At 38.8% G+C, this 16,224-nt stretch overlaps 2 protein-coding genes across 4 annotated transcripts; one reads left to right on the top strand and one right to left on the bottom strand.

Moving 5' to 3' along the window:
* Positions 1-2,757: 2,757 nt before the first annotated feature.
* Positions 2,758-12,480, top strand: slc1a5 (solute carrier family 1 member 5). The gene is made up of 8 exons (XM_026282721.1): positions 2,758-3,305; positions 7,467-7,509; positions 7,603-7,671; positions 7,863-8,029; positions 8,125-8,358; positions 8,609-8,803; positions 8,890-9,024; positions 10,008-12,480. The coding sequence occupies exons 1-8, from the start codon at positions 2,758-2,760 to the stop codon at positions 10,240-10,242; spliced, it is 1,626 nt and encodes a 541-aa protein (XP_026138506.1). The 3' UTR covers positions 10,243-12,480.
* fkrp (fukutin related protein) lies at positions 12,268-15,957 on the bottom strand. 3 transcript variants are annotated; one of them, XM_026282724.1, is made up of 2 exons: positions 15,934-15,957; positions 12,268-15,412 (listed from the first exon to the last, which is right to left on the bottom strand). In XM_026282724.1, exon 2 carries the CDS (start codon positions 15,087-15,089, stop codon positions 13,479-13,481), a length of 1,611 nt encoding a protein of 536 aa, XP_026138509.1. In that variant the 5' UTR covers positions 15,090-15,412; positions 15,934-15,957; the 3' UTR covers positions 12,268-13,478. The 3 variants fall into 3 exon arrangements, with proteins under 3 accessions (XP_026138509.1, XP_026138507.1, XP_026138508.1); XM_026282722.1 differs by having other exon boundaries at positions 15,819-15,954; XM_026282723.1 differs by lacking the exon at positions 15,934-15,957 and adding an exon at positions 15,705-15,927.
* Between the last annotated feature and the right edge of the window lie 267 nt (positions 15,958-16,224).

Below are 16,224 nucleotides of genomic sequence, written 5' to 3'. Positions count from 1 at the left end.
CAAAGAAAACAAACATAATTTATTCGGCAATTCTTCTCCCTGAGTTAACACCTTCTAAAACGACGCATGTGCATATAAATCAACATAATCAGTGTTGCTTACGTTCAGCATGCATGCTTACTCCTGAGCATAAACAAGTTATTATTTTTTATTTGTTTGTGCACAATGGGTGAGTAATTAATTATAGAATATTAATTTTTATATTAGAACTAATCCTTTCACAGCAGTCAAATAATAGACAAAACAGATTTTTATATAGCATACATTGTCTTATTATAAATATTTACATTTAATTTATTTAATTAAAAAGCAACTATTTAAAACATTAAAAGCATCACTTCTCTATTTTTTTTCTAGTTTGAAATTAATCTGAGCAGCAAAAATGTTCAAAATTCTAGCATCTTTTTTAAAATAAAGAAAACAATTAAATAAATTACCAAATAAATCTTATCTTATTAATCGTATTTTATCTAAAATATATTGTCTCTCATTTTAAATATTTAATTTATATTTTAGTTTCTTCCTCATTAAAATGTTCCTCAGAAAAGTTTGCAAATTAACGTTATTTTCTAAAAAAAAAAAACACAATGTAATAAAACAATGATTTAATTTGTAGTACATTGTGACTGTAATCAGCAACAGCTTCTAATGCAGATTCTATGTATTCCCATTAGTTTTGAAATTAAAAACAAAAACGCAGGCAAATCCACTGAAAATGACACCGCAGTTGTAAAATGCCTCAGCAACATTCAAACCAGTGCAAAAAAATATGGCAGAAATATCAAAAGGCCTTCTCCACCTCCAGAAGCCTAGTTGACAAAATATATATTCTAACATTTTGCCAACATTATAAAACATTATTTTCCGAATATGCATTAAAAAAAAAAAAAAGTTTAGAAGAGCATTCCCTGCTAGCAGGAAGTGAAACATTAAGGGGTTTTGCTCAGATCTACTGTAGTATGTAATAAATCCCAGGTGGAACAGGTTTCTGTCATGCAAGGCAGTGGTGTTTATTCAAGGGCATCGAGGTCGTGGCGTGTGTGACACACACAGGAGAGAGCGAGCGCTCTGTTTTGAGAAGAGAGGCCCCTTGCTTCAAACGATCCGCACATCATCCTCTCTCACCGTATGGATCTCTGGCACTCAAATCTCTCTCTCGGACCAGCACACAATATCAGTGGAATGTCATTCTTCTGTGAAATACGGTTCACACGGTCCAGTACAGAAAAGATGAACCTTATATAAGCACACCCTTAGCTTTCCAAAAGGGACCCCTGATGCGTGCACTAGCACTGTTTATAGTGTGTGGACTGCTCTTATTAACATGAAAGCTCTTTCCATAAAGCACCACGCTGAAAGAAGAAGAAAAAAACCTGTTTAAATAAAATGAGGGCTTTTGTTTATTAAAGATAATGTGACTCTGGCTCCATGCAGAGACCTCGATCTTCAGCATATTTGATTACAGAAGTGAGGACTCGATTTCTGCTAACAATGAGATATTGTCGTTTTTGACGCTCTGCAAATGTATTCCTTGGAAAGCCAGCAAGCCTTGTTGGGTGTAGAGGTTGGGACAGGTGTTTTTTTTTTTTTTTTTAGGTCAGGGATGAGTCCAAGGCTGAATTTGGATAAGCATACCACTCTTACTATTGCTGTCATATAAAGATAAGGCAGAAATAGTACAAGTAGAACACCAGTTTTCAGCCAGTATCCATGTAGGTCAAGACAATCAAATTGGTGGCCATCTTGTTGGTAAGCATTTTTTTCTTCTCTCTCTCTATGAAAGCAACAGCCATACAAGTACAGCTCCTATGTACTTGAATAGGGGAATCAGCACATGGAAATTCTAGCTATTTTACATTTCAGCACATTGATGGCTAAGAGAATGAAAAGCATGATTTTTTTTTCAAACCATCAGACAAAAACGTTATCATAATTAGTGTTTCTTTAGCTCAAATCACACTAGCAGACATCTCTAATAATATTCATATGAGAAACACCAATGGTTATGATAAGTGGACAAGTTGGTTTAATAATATATGACTGTGGACCACAAAACCAGTCATAAGTATCATTTTCTTTACGGTTTGTTAGGATAGAACAATATGTGGCCAATATACAACTATTTGAAAGTCTGAAATCTGAGGGTGCAAAAATTCATATTGAGAAATTTGCATTTAAAATGAATTTCTTAGAAGTGTATATTACTCATCAAAAACTAAGTTTCGATATATATTCAGAAGAAAATGTATAAAATATCTTCATGGAACATGATTTTTACTCAATCCCTGGCCCTCTTTATATCTTTATATTTCGAAATTAAAAAAAAAAAAAATATTTTATTTCGTAGTTAGATGACACTTGGTGACTTTTGTCACATTAGCAATATTTTGAAAATATGTGAAATAACATTTATTGAATTACATTGAATGACATATCATATCAATTAATTACAAAATGTTTGTACAAAGTGTTTTGAATGATCACTTTTCCATCCCTTATTTTGTTACATTTTTACATTTTTAAATAAGGAGTAACAAAAATGCTTTCTGCTTGTTCTCTCCCTCTTGGGGTCTCTCGAGAGGAAATAGCTGTAATGTTTTCCAGACCCCGCCCCATGACGCACAACTAGAGGAAACTCCTCGCGCGTTTCTCGCTGTCAGGTCCACGCTGCCAGCACGAGGAACGAGCAGAGACGATCAGCTCACACCAAAGACACTTAAGACTTTTACACTAACTCTTCCAACTTCAGGCAGCACAATGGTAGACGAAAAGATCTCAATAGAAGACGGAAAGATGTCCAACGGTGAAGCGCACCAGGACGACCCGACCCTCGCCAACGGTTTGGGTGATCACAAGAGGAGCGCGCCGGAGAGCACCGGGCAGAAGATGAAGCGCTTCGTCATGGCCAATCTGCTGGTCATCCTGACGGTGTCTGCGGTCATTGTCGGTGTCTTCATCGGGCTCGGCGTGAGAAGCGCCGGCTTGAGCCGCACGCAGATCCTTTACTTCGGGTTCCCCGGCGAGCTCCTCATCCGCCTGCTCAAGATGATCATCATTCCTCTGGTGGTCTGCAGTCTGGTGTCCGGTGCGGCCAGCCTGGACCCCAAAGCCCTGGGCAAGCTGGGCGGCTGGGCGATGCTCTTCTTCCTAGTGACCACTCTGATCTCGTCCGCCATCGGCGTTATCATGGCGTTCATCATACAGCCGGGCTCCAGCGACGGCAAAAAAATATCCAACCTCTACCAGGACGAAACACAGGTTCCTGAAGCCAAAGAAGTCATCGACTCGTTTCTAGACTTGATCAGGTGAGTCCCCAAAGTCCAACAGTTGAACACGTGTCCCAACATCCCGCGCTTCGGCGTTCGAAACCGGAGCTCTAGGGTTCCAAAAACTTTTTATATGATTAGTTTTATGCTAATCTTATATATGATAAACATTATAACGTTTTGACGGTATATTTACTGTGTGGCATTGTCGATATCGATGTGAATTTCGCAAACCGACGTTAAGTCGGCTGTTATAACCCATGAATTCTGGAAATGAACCGCGTGTTTCTAACTTCCTTTCAGTAACGTTAACTGCCTGCGCAGCTTTGCCAAACAGGGCGAGGAAAGGAATATTAAGTAAATATGAAAACGAACAAGAAAGGCGAAACTAATTTCTAACGTTTTACGTAAGTAGAGTTAAAAGGTTTTTCCAATGCACGCTCAAACCCTGTTACTATTATTTCCGTTCTCCGATACTGACGAGAACTGCGTGACGTTACTCTCTCCATGCATGTGCTGTAAGCAGACGCTACAGTTGCATCAGCTGCGGGTGGCCCCCTTTTTTTTCAAAGATATGGCATCTTCCCTTTTCCGGGTGTGTAGTTTCCTTAACTAGAGAAAGCAAATGCCGGAATATTTTTTCAGCGGTATACCGAACAGCTTAATAGAACAAAACAAGTATAAATTCTAAAGAAAATGTCGATTTATTTTTTCGGCAGAGGCAGGCATTCCTTGCATTCCACAAGGAAACCCTATAATCATACAGTTTTAGGGTTTGGTCTTGTTGTCCTGGTCAGATTTCATCATGTGTTCAACAGAATGACGTGAAGAGAACATTCTGTTCTCATTTAACAACAGCAAAAGACGTTTAGTAAACAACTTGTAAACTTTCTAACTACCACTGAAGATGAGAATGTTCATATGAAGATATACAAAATTAATGCTAATATTTACTCTGACACACTTCAGGGTGAACTGACCCAAGAGAAACTGTATAACTAACTAAAATTGTTTTTTTCTACTGTCCTTGAAAATGTCACTTGGCTCACAAAATTTGCCACAGCTACCAGAGCATTAGCCTGTACCACCATAGCTTTTTATAAAGAAAACACATACATGCATACATGGATGTATAAGAACACACCACCTAAAATATATACACACACACACACACACACACATTAATATATTTTAATATAGTATATGTTAGGTAAAATCTGTTAGTTTAAATGCACTGTAAGTCTGTTTGGATTAAATGCATTTATTTATTAAAGTTTATGTATGTATGTATGTATATGTGTGTGTGTGTGTGTGTATGTATATTAAATAATTGTCCCATTATTCATCCACAATAATATTAATTTCAACAATAATTTCATTTTGGAAATCCGGTCACTTAAACATGAATGCAGCAGTTCTTCCCTCTCTTGATGTTTTTTAGCTATTGATTTCGGTTTTCAGTTTCAAGACCATTAAGGGAATAATGGTTCATAATTTGAGGGTTTCAGTTGCTAACAGTCGTGCATTCATTCCCACGTGACAAAAGGAGCCAAAGCCTGTTTTGTAACCGCTTTGAGATAGCTTTGGGTTAAAAGTTTAATAACTTCTAATTCCAAAATAAGTTAGATTTTCCCTCTAAAAATCTGTGTGCATGTACATCTTTTTTGTTTTTGTTTTAACTGTAAAAGTCAAATCATGTCATGTCATACTTGTTTCTGACCAGTTACTCAGATGAATCTCACCAGGATTCTGAAGTTATTCTGGTTTTGTTCCATAATTAGAATCCTAATTTAAAACCAAACTGAAACATTTGAGATGTTTCTTCTTTGGCTGCATCTCCGGGGAAGCCACGTGAGGCCAACACACACACGTGCAAACACACACAGACATGCACTATAGAAGCAGGGTTAATTAGCCAGCTGATGTGGCTTGTGTCATCCATCTAAAGGGGGGTTCTCTCTTGGGCTCTCACCGTGACTAAATCCTGCCACACGATCTCAAGGACCACTGTGGAGCCTTGCTAATCTCACACTCTGGCAAGCACGCAGTTGGATGGTCTTTCTATAGAAAGTCTACATACAGCAGGTTCTGGCATGTACATTAGGCTTGCTTGTCTGAATGTATGTTTCCTTATAACTCTCTCACATTAGATTTTTCGGTTTCTACAAGTTTAGACTTGCTGTTATCTGAAGTTGCATTGCCTTGTCTGGATCCCTCAACAATATTTTGGAACAAGCCCTCCTTGCCTTGTTACACAAAATAATTTATCTTAAAGGTTAAGTGAGTCTTGTTGTTGCAAACCCTTATGGCCTTCTTTTTTTGAAGAACACTAAGTTTTGAAGAACGTTCATTCACTACAGTTAAGGTGAACGGGCTGTTGGGTCACCATTCATTTTCATTGTATTAAAAAGCAGCTTGGACATTCTGTAAATTTGTGCTTTTCCAATGAAAGCCAGTCAGATGAGTTCAGAATGACAGTAAATGATTCCTGGGTAAATTGTTCCTTTAATGCATTAGCGTGTGCTTTTTTGTACAATGACTGTGAAACCCAGTTTCCCCATCATGTTTTTGTTTTTGTTTTTGTGTAAAAGTTTATTTTAGACAGAGCAAAGTCAGAGTGTTAGGTACATTTACCTGTTAATAGTTACTTTTAACATGTCAACACACACTGAACTTGGGATTAATCTTTGACGAAAGCTTTGATAGGGTGTGTGGGGCGCCAGGTTTCGGAGAGGTCCTGTTTGACGTGTCTCACTGTTTACACCAATGTAAAAGCCGGAACTTCCATCACATCTTAAAGCCGTATTTGGAATGCTTTGAGTCGTAAATGTTGGACAAATGCTCAGCCCACCCAGCTGGATTTGAATGTGACGCTTTGAAAACCAGTCACAACATTTGCATGTGTCAATAATGCCATATTTCAGTGGCATGAACTGGTTTTACTGGTGTTGCTATGCTGGTTTCAGTTCTAACTTTCCTCAATGTTCAGACGAAGGAAATCTGAGAAGAGAGACGACCACTGACATTGGTTTTTGGCAGTGACCTGCTGTCTGGGATGCAGCCTGTTGCACAGCACAGCAATTTGAAGTTTTCCAGTCTCATCTTGCTCCAGCTGCACTATTTTTTAATTATAATAGTCTCTTTACACCTTTCCAGACTTCTTTAGATGTTAGCGGGAATGATTGCAATGTATTGGAGAGCTAACTATGGGCAACAGATTCCACACTTTTTCAGAATCTGGCCTGTAATGGTGCATTTTTTTGTGGAAATGTAACTCAAGCACAGCTGCTTTTGTGATTTTACTTGGAAAAAGGTAGCACACAGAATTAATACCAGGGATTATAACTCCATCAGATCAAAGACTTCCTCCTTTTTTTGTATGCACACTATATTAAGGTCAGGGATGCTGGGATATTCCTGAATAAATGTCTGCATTTGTCATTAATCTTCACCTCCAGGCAGGTCCAAGTGCCCATCTCCATTGGAGGGGAATGGGGTTATAGGGATAGAGGGAATGTGTGGTACTGGGATTAGTGGAGGGATATAATCAGAATAAATTCTTCAGGTTATTTCCACATGAGGCCAGGCCGGTCAGGAATTGGCTGCCTAGGACTTAGAGGATTTTAGTGCCAGTGGGCAATATCTGTGAAGGGTAGAATTGGACCTTTGTTCTCTCATTACCTTGTTCTGCACCATGTTTGTGAAGGTATACTTCAGTTGTTATAGGGGACGATATCGGCCGATATTTTACCATTTTAAAATATCGGCATCGGCAGATACATTTTTCTCTTTGGCCGATGTGTTCGAGGCTGGACTTTTATTTTGACTGCGCTGAACACATTCACATTATCTTTCATGTGCGTTGTTGTCATTCAGTTCTGTATAATACAGATAGATATGTAATAGTTTACTTTTAAATTTTTTATTTGTATTAAATATTTGTGAAAAACACTTTGCCTTCTAAAGTATACATATGGTTAATTTGTTTTATTAATTATCAAATTATTTCAAATTTCTTAAATATTAAATTAAATGTATATCGGCCATTGCACACTCTGCTTTCCAAGATATCGGCTGCCAAGAAACCCGTATCGGTCGACTACTAGCTTTGTTCAGTGTAATGGACTAATTCATTAGTTGAAGTCTGATTTGAGAGCATGTCAGATGTACGTATAACTCCTCCCTGTCATCTTCTTTCAGAAACATCTTCCCTTCGAACCTGGTATCAGCTGCCTTTCAGTCGGTGGGTTTAACAATCGTTTGTTTAAACTATTGATTTTATGTTTTATATGTGATGTGTTATTATGTGATTCTGAACATTTCTTCTCCTTCACAGTATACCACTGTTTACAAGGTTAAAAATATTACCAACTCCACCAGCTTGACCGCCTTCACTGTGGAAAAGGTACCAAGTCCAAGATATAATACCTATAGTCAAGTCTGGATTTTCTTTAAATGCATGTATAATGTAGGAATTTATCATCACAGTAAAATGGTCGAATTATGATCTAAGAGATGTATGTATGAAATCTGAGTGGTTTAATAATATTTCTATTTTTTTATGTCTATTCAGTCATTTTTTATCTTTGTGTTAAGATTCCAACTGGCAAAGAAGTGGATGGAATGAACATCCTGGGGCTCATTGTTTTTGCCATGGCGTTTGGTGTGGCCTTGAGGAAACTTGGAGAGGAAGGAGAGATCCTTATCAAGTTCTTCAACTCTTTCAACGAGGCCACCATGGTGTTGGTCTCCTGGATCATGTGGTAAGGGAACAGCATGTGCTTTTTCCAGTGTTTGAACTGTGGTGTCCTATGCCTTCGTCTGTTCACTTCCCTTCTGTATTCTTTCTTTTCTGCAGGTATGCCCCACTGGGTATTATGTTCCTGGTCGCTGCTAAGATTGTAGAAATGGAGGATGTTGGCTTGCTGTTCGCCAGCCTGGGGAAGTACATCGTCTGCTGCGTCATTGGCCATGCCATCCATGGTATCCTCGTCCTCCCGCTCATTTACTTCGTGATCACACGGAAGAATCCATACACTTTCTTGCTGGGATTGGTCACTGCTTTGGCCACTGCCTTTGGAACCTCCTCTAGGTAAATGATTGCAGCAAATTACGCTCTTCTTCTTCATTGGCATCTACGGTTCCGTTAAGAACAATTAACATCCAGGGAACTTTTCAATTGCACAAAACTTTCTTTATAGTGGAAAGAGGTTATTTGAAATTTAAAATGTTCTTTACATTAAGATAAGAAGGAACTGTTCATTGATGGGCCTTTTTTGGCTTAACAGAATTTCGCAAATGCATAATTAAGTAGGAAATGACAGTCAGATTTTTATCATCAGCTCTGCCACGTTGCCCCTTATGATGAAGTGTGTGGAGGAGAACAACGGCGTGTCCAAGCACATCAGCCGCTTCATCCTGCCCATCGGAGCGACTGTCAACATGGACGGAGCCGCTTGTTTCCAGTGCGTAGCTGCGGTGTTCATCGCTCAGCTGAACGGAATCCCACTGGACTTCGTCCAGGTCATCACCATCCTGTGAGTTCAGTCATCCACCTCCGTACTCGTCCGGCTCTGATTGGAAGACGTAGGCTTTGACCGAATGACCTTCTCTCTGTTTGTAGCGTGACTGCGACGGCGTCGAGCGTGGGTGCTGCTGGGATCCCTGCTGGAGGGGTGCTGACGCTGGCCATCATTTTGGAGTCAATAGGCCTGCCCACCAACGATCTGTCCCTCATCTTGGCTGTGGACTGGCTTGTGTGAGTATCTGGTTTAGATGTTTTTGTGGGCAAAATAGAAAGATGGTAAAGCTGGAGTTTGGATCGGGGGGAGGGAGGGGGTGGGAAAAGACTGCTGATGGTTTTGATTTGAATAAATACGTTTTCATTTCAGTAATATAGTGTTTTATTATTAAAGAAAATGACTGGAAATTAAAATATAAAGTCAATACATAATTAAAACATGATGAAATTATTTAATGATGATGTAAATACAAATAGTGCATTGTACAAAGTTAAATATTCTATAATGTATAGTATATAGTACTGATGATTATTATTATTATTATTAAGTATTTGAAATAGGAGTCGAGGATAAGATGTTTTTATTTAAATATGCATGTATTCATGTAATGTCTTGTGAATATTTAAATATTAAGAAATTAAGATTGAGGATAAGATAATTGTATGTGTGTGTGTAATAGGTGCTGTCAAACAATTAATCACTATTGAGTACAGTGTATATTTGTGTGTGTGTGTGTGTATATATATATATATATATATATATATATATATATATATATATATATATATAAATATATATATATATATATATATATATATATATATATATATATATATATATATATATATATTATATATGAAGAATTTTTTTTTTTTTGTATGATTATGTATATTTTATATTCATATATAGATATTTTCAAAATATACTTGATGTGTGTTTATATGTACATATTAAATAAACAGTACACATACATATATTATGTAAACTAAAAAGTTTTGGTTGTGATTAATCATTTGGCAACACTAATAGATAGATCGATAGATGGATATTTTATTAATCTAATATCTTATAAAATTAGATAACATATTTAGTATTATTATTTTGATGTATTTGTACAAACTAATGAGTGCTCGAGGATAATTGTTACTTTTATTTAATGTCCTCATTATTTTTGTACAGTGAAGATATTTTTTTTTTTTATTCTTGTTTCTTCATTTAGCGATCGCACTTGCACGGTCATCAATGTTGAAGGCGACGCCTACGGAGCAGGTCTTCTGCAGTATTTTGTGGACCGTGAGTCCAGTAAAGAGGGGGCGGAGCTAAACAAAGTGCGAGTGGAGAAAGAAGACCCCGCCTCCAGGCCAGAAAGTTCACCTCTCATCGAGAAACAGGGAAAACTTGAATTGGAAGAAGTCGCTGGACCGAAACCCTGTGAAGAGGAGTCCTATATGTAGACTTGAACAATATTACAACAAACTTTCCTTCAGGACCTGTCTGATCTCACTAAATCAATCTCTGCATCCACGCGGTGACCATGGGAGAGATACAGGTTAAGATTAAGACAGGACAAAGACTACATCCTTTTGACCCTCCTCTAAGCTCAACTCTATATGAAAGGAGTCTGCCAAAACGTACGCACATTTAGATCGGAAAAATGCTTGAACAATTATTTATTAGATGCTGGTCAGACGTTTTGGAATTCACTCCTTTTATAAAAAAAACTTACTCCGGCCTTTCAAAAATAATTTATTTATATTACTATTATTTTTACGCATGCCCTAATAGTTCTGATTATGTGCTATTGAGTTAAACCTCAGAACACCTTTTTAATGCAAAACATCTAATAAGCCAAAGCATCCGCAGAATTTCACTGCATCTTTGAAACACACCAAACATGGTTTTAGGTGGCTTTATGGTCCGTTATTCTTGAATACCTCATCCGTGCCGATTCCCTTTATACCACGTCAGGCTCCTCAGATGTAGGTCCATCTAACAGGTGTAAATACCTTCACTAAACTTGCTACTAGAGGAGCCAAACGAGTAGTGCTGGAAACCTGACTGACAGGCAATGGACAATGTTACACCTTCTGCGTCTTTGTCTTTATACATTTCACAGCAGGCTCTTTGGGGTCAAGTTGTATCCTAAGGTCAGACAGGAATGTAAGCACAATGATATATGGGTCACATGCAAAGTACTCCTTGTCTTAAAGCTCCGAGGCTGTTTAGATAATAGCCTTGAAGCCTGCTGTTGAGGGAGTTACTTATGTGGAAGTCGATGAGCAACGGAGGTCAAGAGCTGTAAACCGATCCGTTTTGTTCTGTTTAAGAAGAAAGCCATAGATTAGAGCATGAATCAAGACTGGAACTGAGCTTTTTTTTAAATTTTGTATTTAAGATCAAATAAGGAACATGTTTAGGAACATGTCGGATGTGTTAAAAAGTTTAACATGCTCTCTCTCTCTATCGCACACTGTCGCGCAATTTTTTTTTTTGTTTTTTTTTCGTGTACAAAAAAAATTAGATTTTTTTTAAATCTAAAAAAATGAAGTAGCAATTTTGTTTGCTTTTTAAAAGTACTTCTGGGATCTTTTTTTTATTTTTTATTTCCCTATGTATGTTATTGCAGAAAAGCACAAATATAAAATGCCTGCCATTTTCTAACAATAGTTAACTTTACGAGTTGAACTGGATTACTTGTTTAGTTTTTTTATATATATGTCTTAGAAATGTATAGCCTAAACACACCAGAAGGAGGAAGGTATTGGATGACGCTGAGAGACAATTGCCTTTCTACTGCATGTTGACCAAATGTTTGTCACCGTGATGAGAAAGACTTAATAGCCCATTTTTGTAGAAATCAAAACTTCTAGTTGATGGAAGAAAGGTTAAATCTGACCAAAGAAACAGTTCTAATTTTTCATATTAATTTATCAATATGTATTACTAAAATATGGAGTTTTGGTGCTTATGATCTGCATAATTAACATTTCGTCTCTCATTTCTGTTCTGTGCTCAAGTTGTATTTCAAATCTCAGCTGTTCTGCGTGACTGTCATCACTCCTTTCAAAGCCAGTACTGTAAAGGCTTCTCATTCCAGGCGGCTGAAGCGTAGCTGCCCCGATGATGTGGATATGTGTCCGTGTGCGAATTTAATGTGTGGTTGTGTTATAAATGGCTACTTGATGCCAAAGAGTACTGTTAAGAAATCCAGTGTACTCCACACAGACTGCATAATAAAGTTTTTTTTTTTCTTAATAAATCAGCAGTGATGTTCTCTTTATTATGAGTTCAGGTAACTGAACCACTTGTTTGTTTATCATATTTATCTATATCATGTTTATAATTGTGGCTTTCTGTGTTCAGGCATTTTGTATAATGATTGCTTCAAAGGCCAGCATGTTTGGCTTCATGTCCTGTTGCGCCACCTTGTGGTTCATTCAACATTTTACTGAAATTTTTACAATTAAAAACTCGAAAAGTAATTCTGTGAGATGGTTTATTTCAGGACATCTGAAATACATTTGAGATATTAAGTCAAAGTGTGGTGTTATGCTGTTTGTTACATATTTGGTGGTCATAATGCATTTACATAATGAACATTACGTAGCACTGTATATTTGTGCGCCACCATGACAAAACAATTGTGTAAAGAATGAGTTACATTAAAACAAAATTGAGATCAAACTAAAAAAAACAAAACAAAGGTACAGTTATTTTCATGCAGAAAGGTGAAAATATCATAAATAAAGTGAATATGTGCATCAAACAGTAGCTTCTTTTCACAGGCTCTTTGTGTAACCCTTTCCGTTTACAACCATTTACACAGGAAAACCATTCGAGACAAAAAAAACCTTCAAAGATCATTACATCCTCTTTTAACATCAATGTACACCAGTGTTACCACATGTCACAAAACACTTCCTACACTCTACAAAGTTCATGGTGGTATAATAATGACCATTAAGTTGAAAAGCAGTGAAGTCCTTTCAAGATTTTAATGAGCTGCCTAGGTTGTTAATTCAATGTTTCACTTGTGGACATACAAACATAAATCAGGTTCCCATATACCAGCATTTACTCTACATAAAGCACTAATGCAATAAGCAATATAGGCTCTTTAAAACTGGTGTTTCTCTGACAATCAGTTTAAAAATATAACACTTGTTTAGTGTTTAATTGCTAGATACTTTATTTTAAGGTGTCCTTATTACAGTGTAATTATACATGTAAGTACCGAGTAATATGTGCTTACTATACAGTTAGGTTTAGAATTAGGGTTTGGCTTAGGGTTACTTATGCATAATGTATTATTATTATTATCATTATAGTAAGTACATGAAACAAGAACACAAAGTAAAAATATTACCTTTAATAGCTACATAAACAGATGTAATAAAGTTAATGTTTGTGAATTCTTGGGAGGCTGCGGTGTGAAACATTAAATCCTTAGATTTTAGAACTTTTATTACCATTGTTACATACCGTATATTTAGACTACTTTTGGGACTTTATAACTCCCCAAACCACAACACAAATACAATTAATAAAATCGGCAAGAAATGCGAACGTTCAAGTGATCAGACACAGTTCAAAACCTTTAAGTCTGATAGTAATACTCTACAGAGTTTACAATGTCAGAAATGCAACAAATGCAGTGTTGTGTACTTGTGGCACATCAAGTTACTGCTTGCTACGATCCTAACGTGCGACTCCTGTCCAGTCTTTTCTTGGCAGGGTTCGGATACTGGGGGTTCTCAATAACCCCTTCCCCAAACTTGAGTTCCAAGAAGGCACGGTGGTTGTTCGGACCATAAGCAGTGATGCCGGCGAACTGCATTGGCACCAGGGGTTGCAAAAAATGCTCTGGGAACTCCACGTCTTGTTTGTGCTCAGTCCAAGTGTCTCTGGTCATAACTCCATTGCGAGGGTAGAAGGGCCACAAGTCCACATGCAAATGGTTGGCTTCACTATACTGCACACGATAGAAGTCGCCTTCCACCGCTCGCTCCCACACGTAGCCGTTAGCATCCACCAGTGAGCCGGAGTCCAGGTTCTTTAGGTAGTCGCAATTTGGAATGTCCTCCAAGTAGATGCCTAAATCCACGTCATAGTCCCATGGGATTATATCCTGGTGTCGGGCTGCTCCCAACAAGGAACCGCCTTCCAGCCAGTAACGCACACCAGAGCTTTCCAAGATATTGATAACATACTTAGTGGTCTCTCGTAGGGCGCGCAAACAGCAAGGAGGAGTCCAGCGCTCTAGGTAGAGGTATTCCGGTGTATCATCACGCACTGTGCCGAAACATCGCGGTGTCTCTTTACTGCAGCCAAACCACTGATCGCGACCATCAGGCAGCAGCACGCGCTTCATCCCGAAGCTACGCATGAGGTGATTGGTGGCGTCTTTCAGGCGACTGTCCGCCTTCCACTGGTTGTGCGCTGAGCTAAACAGCGGACGATGACTTGCAGAGAACGAAGGTCCCTCCAGGAGCTTGACCTTCCAGCCGCGCAGAGAAGTTTGTATGAACAAGGAAGACATCAGTGGGCGCCCTAAGGGAACCGAGAGATTGAAAAGGTCCTCGGTGCGGATAAGAACCACGGCGTCTCCCTGCAGGGCTGTGCAGACGCTGCCGCTGCTCCCTGAGGCCGCAGAAGTGTAGGTCGCGGTCCATTCCCGTAGATTCACCCGAAGGTGCAGGCACTGCACTGCCGAGCGTGTCAGCACAGGGGCAGCAACGAGTCGGACCGGACCGCCACCTTCCCCTTCCAGCTCCCGAATTAGACGCTCGATTTGTCGGCCGTGGTCCAGCTCGACGCCATCTGGAACTAACAAAACAAACTCCGTCTGCACATTGAACTCGGGGCGGTGGGATTGTGGAGGCTGGTCAGGGCTCGGCGACAACACCAGGAGCCGGGCTCCCTCTGGAAGTGCCAGAGGAGGGTAAGGTGGACTTTCAGCTACAGCGAGGAAGGGCAACTCTGGTCTCTGGCGCAGAAAGGAGCGTGCAACATCACCAACGTAGTTTTCAAAGTCTTCAAATTCAAGAACGAGGATTGTAACGCGTGGACCACGCATGTTGGCCTCAAGGCCTCCCATTTTGACACCTCCAACAATGCTTCCACCTACCAGATTACCCATAGCTCCCAGTCCAGCCACAGGCAAAGAGGCTTTCTTTAAGCCTTTACTTTGCTCCCGGCGCTTCTCCATCATCTGCTGCTGGGCCCGTGAGACATAATATAGAATGAGCAAATTCAAAATGATGGCTCCTGTTAACAGAGCCTGGCAAAAACTGATACGCATTATGGCTCTTGTGGTTAAACACTTTTATGATATATACAGTAAGTCAAATCTCAAACAGAGAGAGGACAGAAAATCTTGACTCTCACAACCTGTCCGAATTCCTGAAATGTTGAACATTATCATCCTGGTCTGGCCAAAAAGCAAGCAAAGTGGATAGCGTTTGGGAGCTGAATATTTGACGAAGCATCTTTGACCAGATCAGTTTCTGCTGATGTCTTCCTGATGTGTCAGCTGATCCCATCCAGGAAAAAAAGAATTACGGACAGATTCCATATTCCCTCCTTCAGTTGTGCCTTTAGTTCACCACAGTCCATTAAAAAATGCTAAACATGAAGACAAAACAAAGAACATTTTAATAAACAAATTTACCATGAGCTCTTCAAAGTACAAGGCAAATGTTTGGGAAATAAAGATCAGGTTTGCATTGCAAAAAGCCTATTTGTCATCACTACTAAGTCTAGCCAGCAAAGATAACCTAGAAATACACCAAGCTGCTCTCCCAATAAGAGGTGAGCTCTAAATTTTAGTATTTGAGAAACTATCATTTGATTACTTGAGACAGTTCCTCCAAATATAGAACGTGCATGCAAAATGAAACCCAAACAAGCCTACAACCATCGATTCATGTAGATCTATGCAGCCTCTGATCTTAAAAGCATGCGCATACAATGGCACGCATCTTCAGTAACGTTATGCAAAACGGTAGAAATCACGATTGTGAAAACTAACATTTTAAGATTGATTCAACGTGTTCCTTATCAGCACATTGTTTGCACGGTATTCTTGCTAGTCTTCCCCCTGCTTAATTCGGAAACGAGCAAAGGAAGCCCGAGAGAAAACCCACAATGTAGCAGGAAGCTTGCACAACTGGGTCGCCTCGATCAAATCCATAGAACTAGAACGAGCGAGTAGAATGACACGTAACGTGATACTTGAGTTCTCAAATGGGCGGGGCTTAGCGCTAACAGGATGGTCTTAAAATGTTTTTCTTTTTAATGCTTCACTACTGTGTATTTTTAACTTCAGTGTTATCTGTACACCAGATTATTATTATTAATTTTAGTAAATGTATAAATATGATATATATTTATTTAATGTAACATTTATAAAAATATATATTTTTAAATAAATCAAT

The sequence above is a fragment of the Carassius auratus genome, chromosome 15, assembly GCF_003368295.1.
Source record: "Carassius auratus strain Wakin chromosome 15, ASM336829v1, whole genome shotgun sequence".
Lineage (NCBI taxonomy): Eukaryota > Metazoa > Chordata > Actinopteri > Cypriniformes > Cyprinidae > Carassius > Carassius auratus.
The sequence above is the reverse complement of the archived record's forward strand: the minus strand, read 5'-3'. Positions and strand labels throughout refer to the sequence as shown.

Coding starts and splice junctions, on each gene's coding strand:
- slc1a5 (XM_026282721.1), top strand. CDS start 2,758: ATGGTAGACGAAAAGATCTCAATAGAAGACGGAAAGATGTCCAACGGT. Junction 8,030..8,124: donor TTGGTCTCCTGGATCATGTG/GTAAGGGAACAG, acceptor TCTTTTCTGCAG/GTATGCCCCACTGGGTATTA. Junction 8,359..8,608: donor GCCTTTGGAACCTCCTCTAG/GTAAATGATTGC, acceptor TTTTATCATCAG/CTCTGCCACGTTGCCCCTTA.
- fkrp (XM_026282724.1), bottom strand. CDS start 15,089: ATGCGTATCAGTTTTTGCCAGGCTCTGTTAACAGGAGCCATCATTTTG.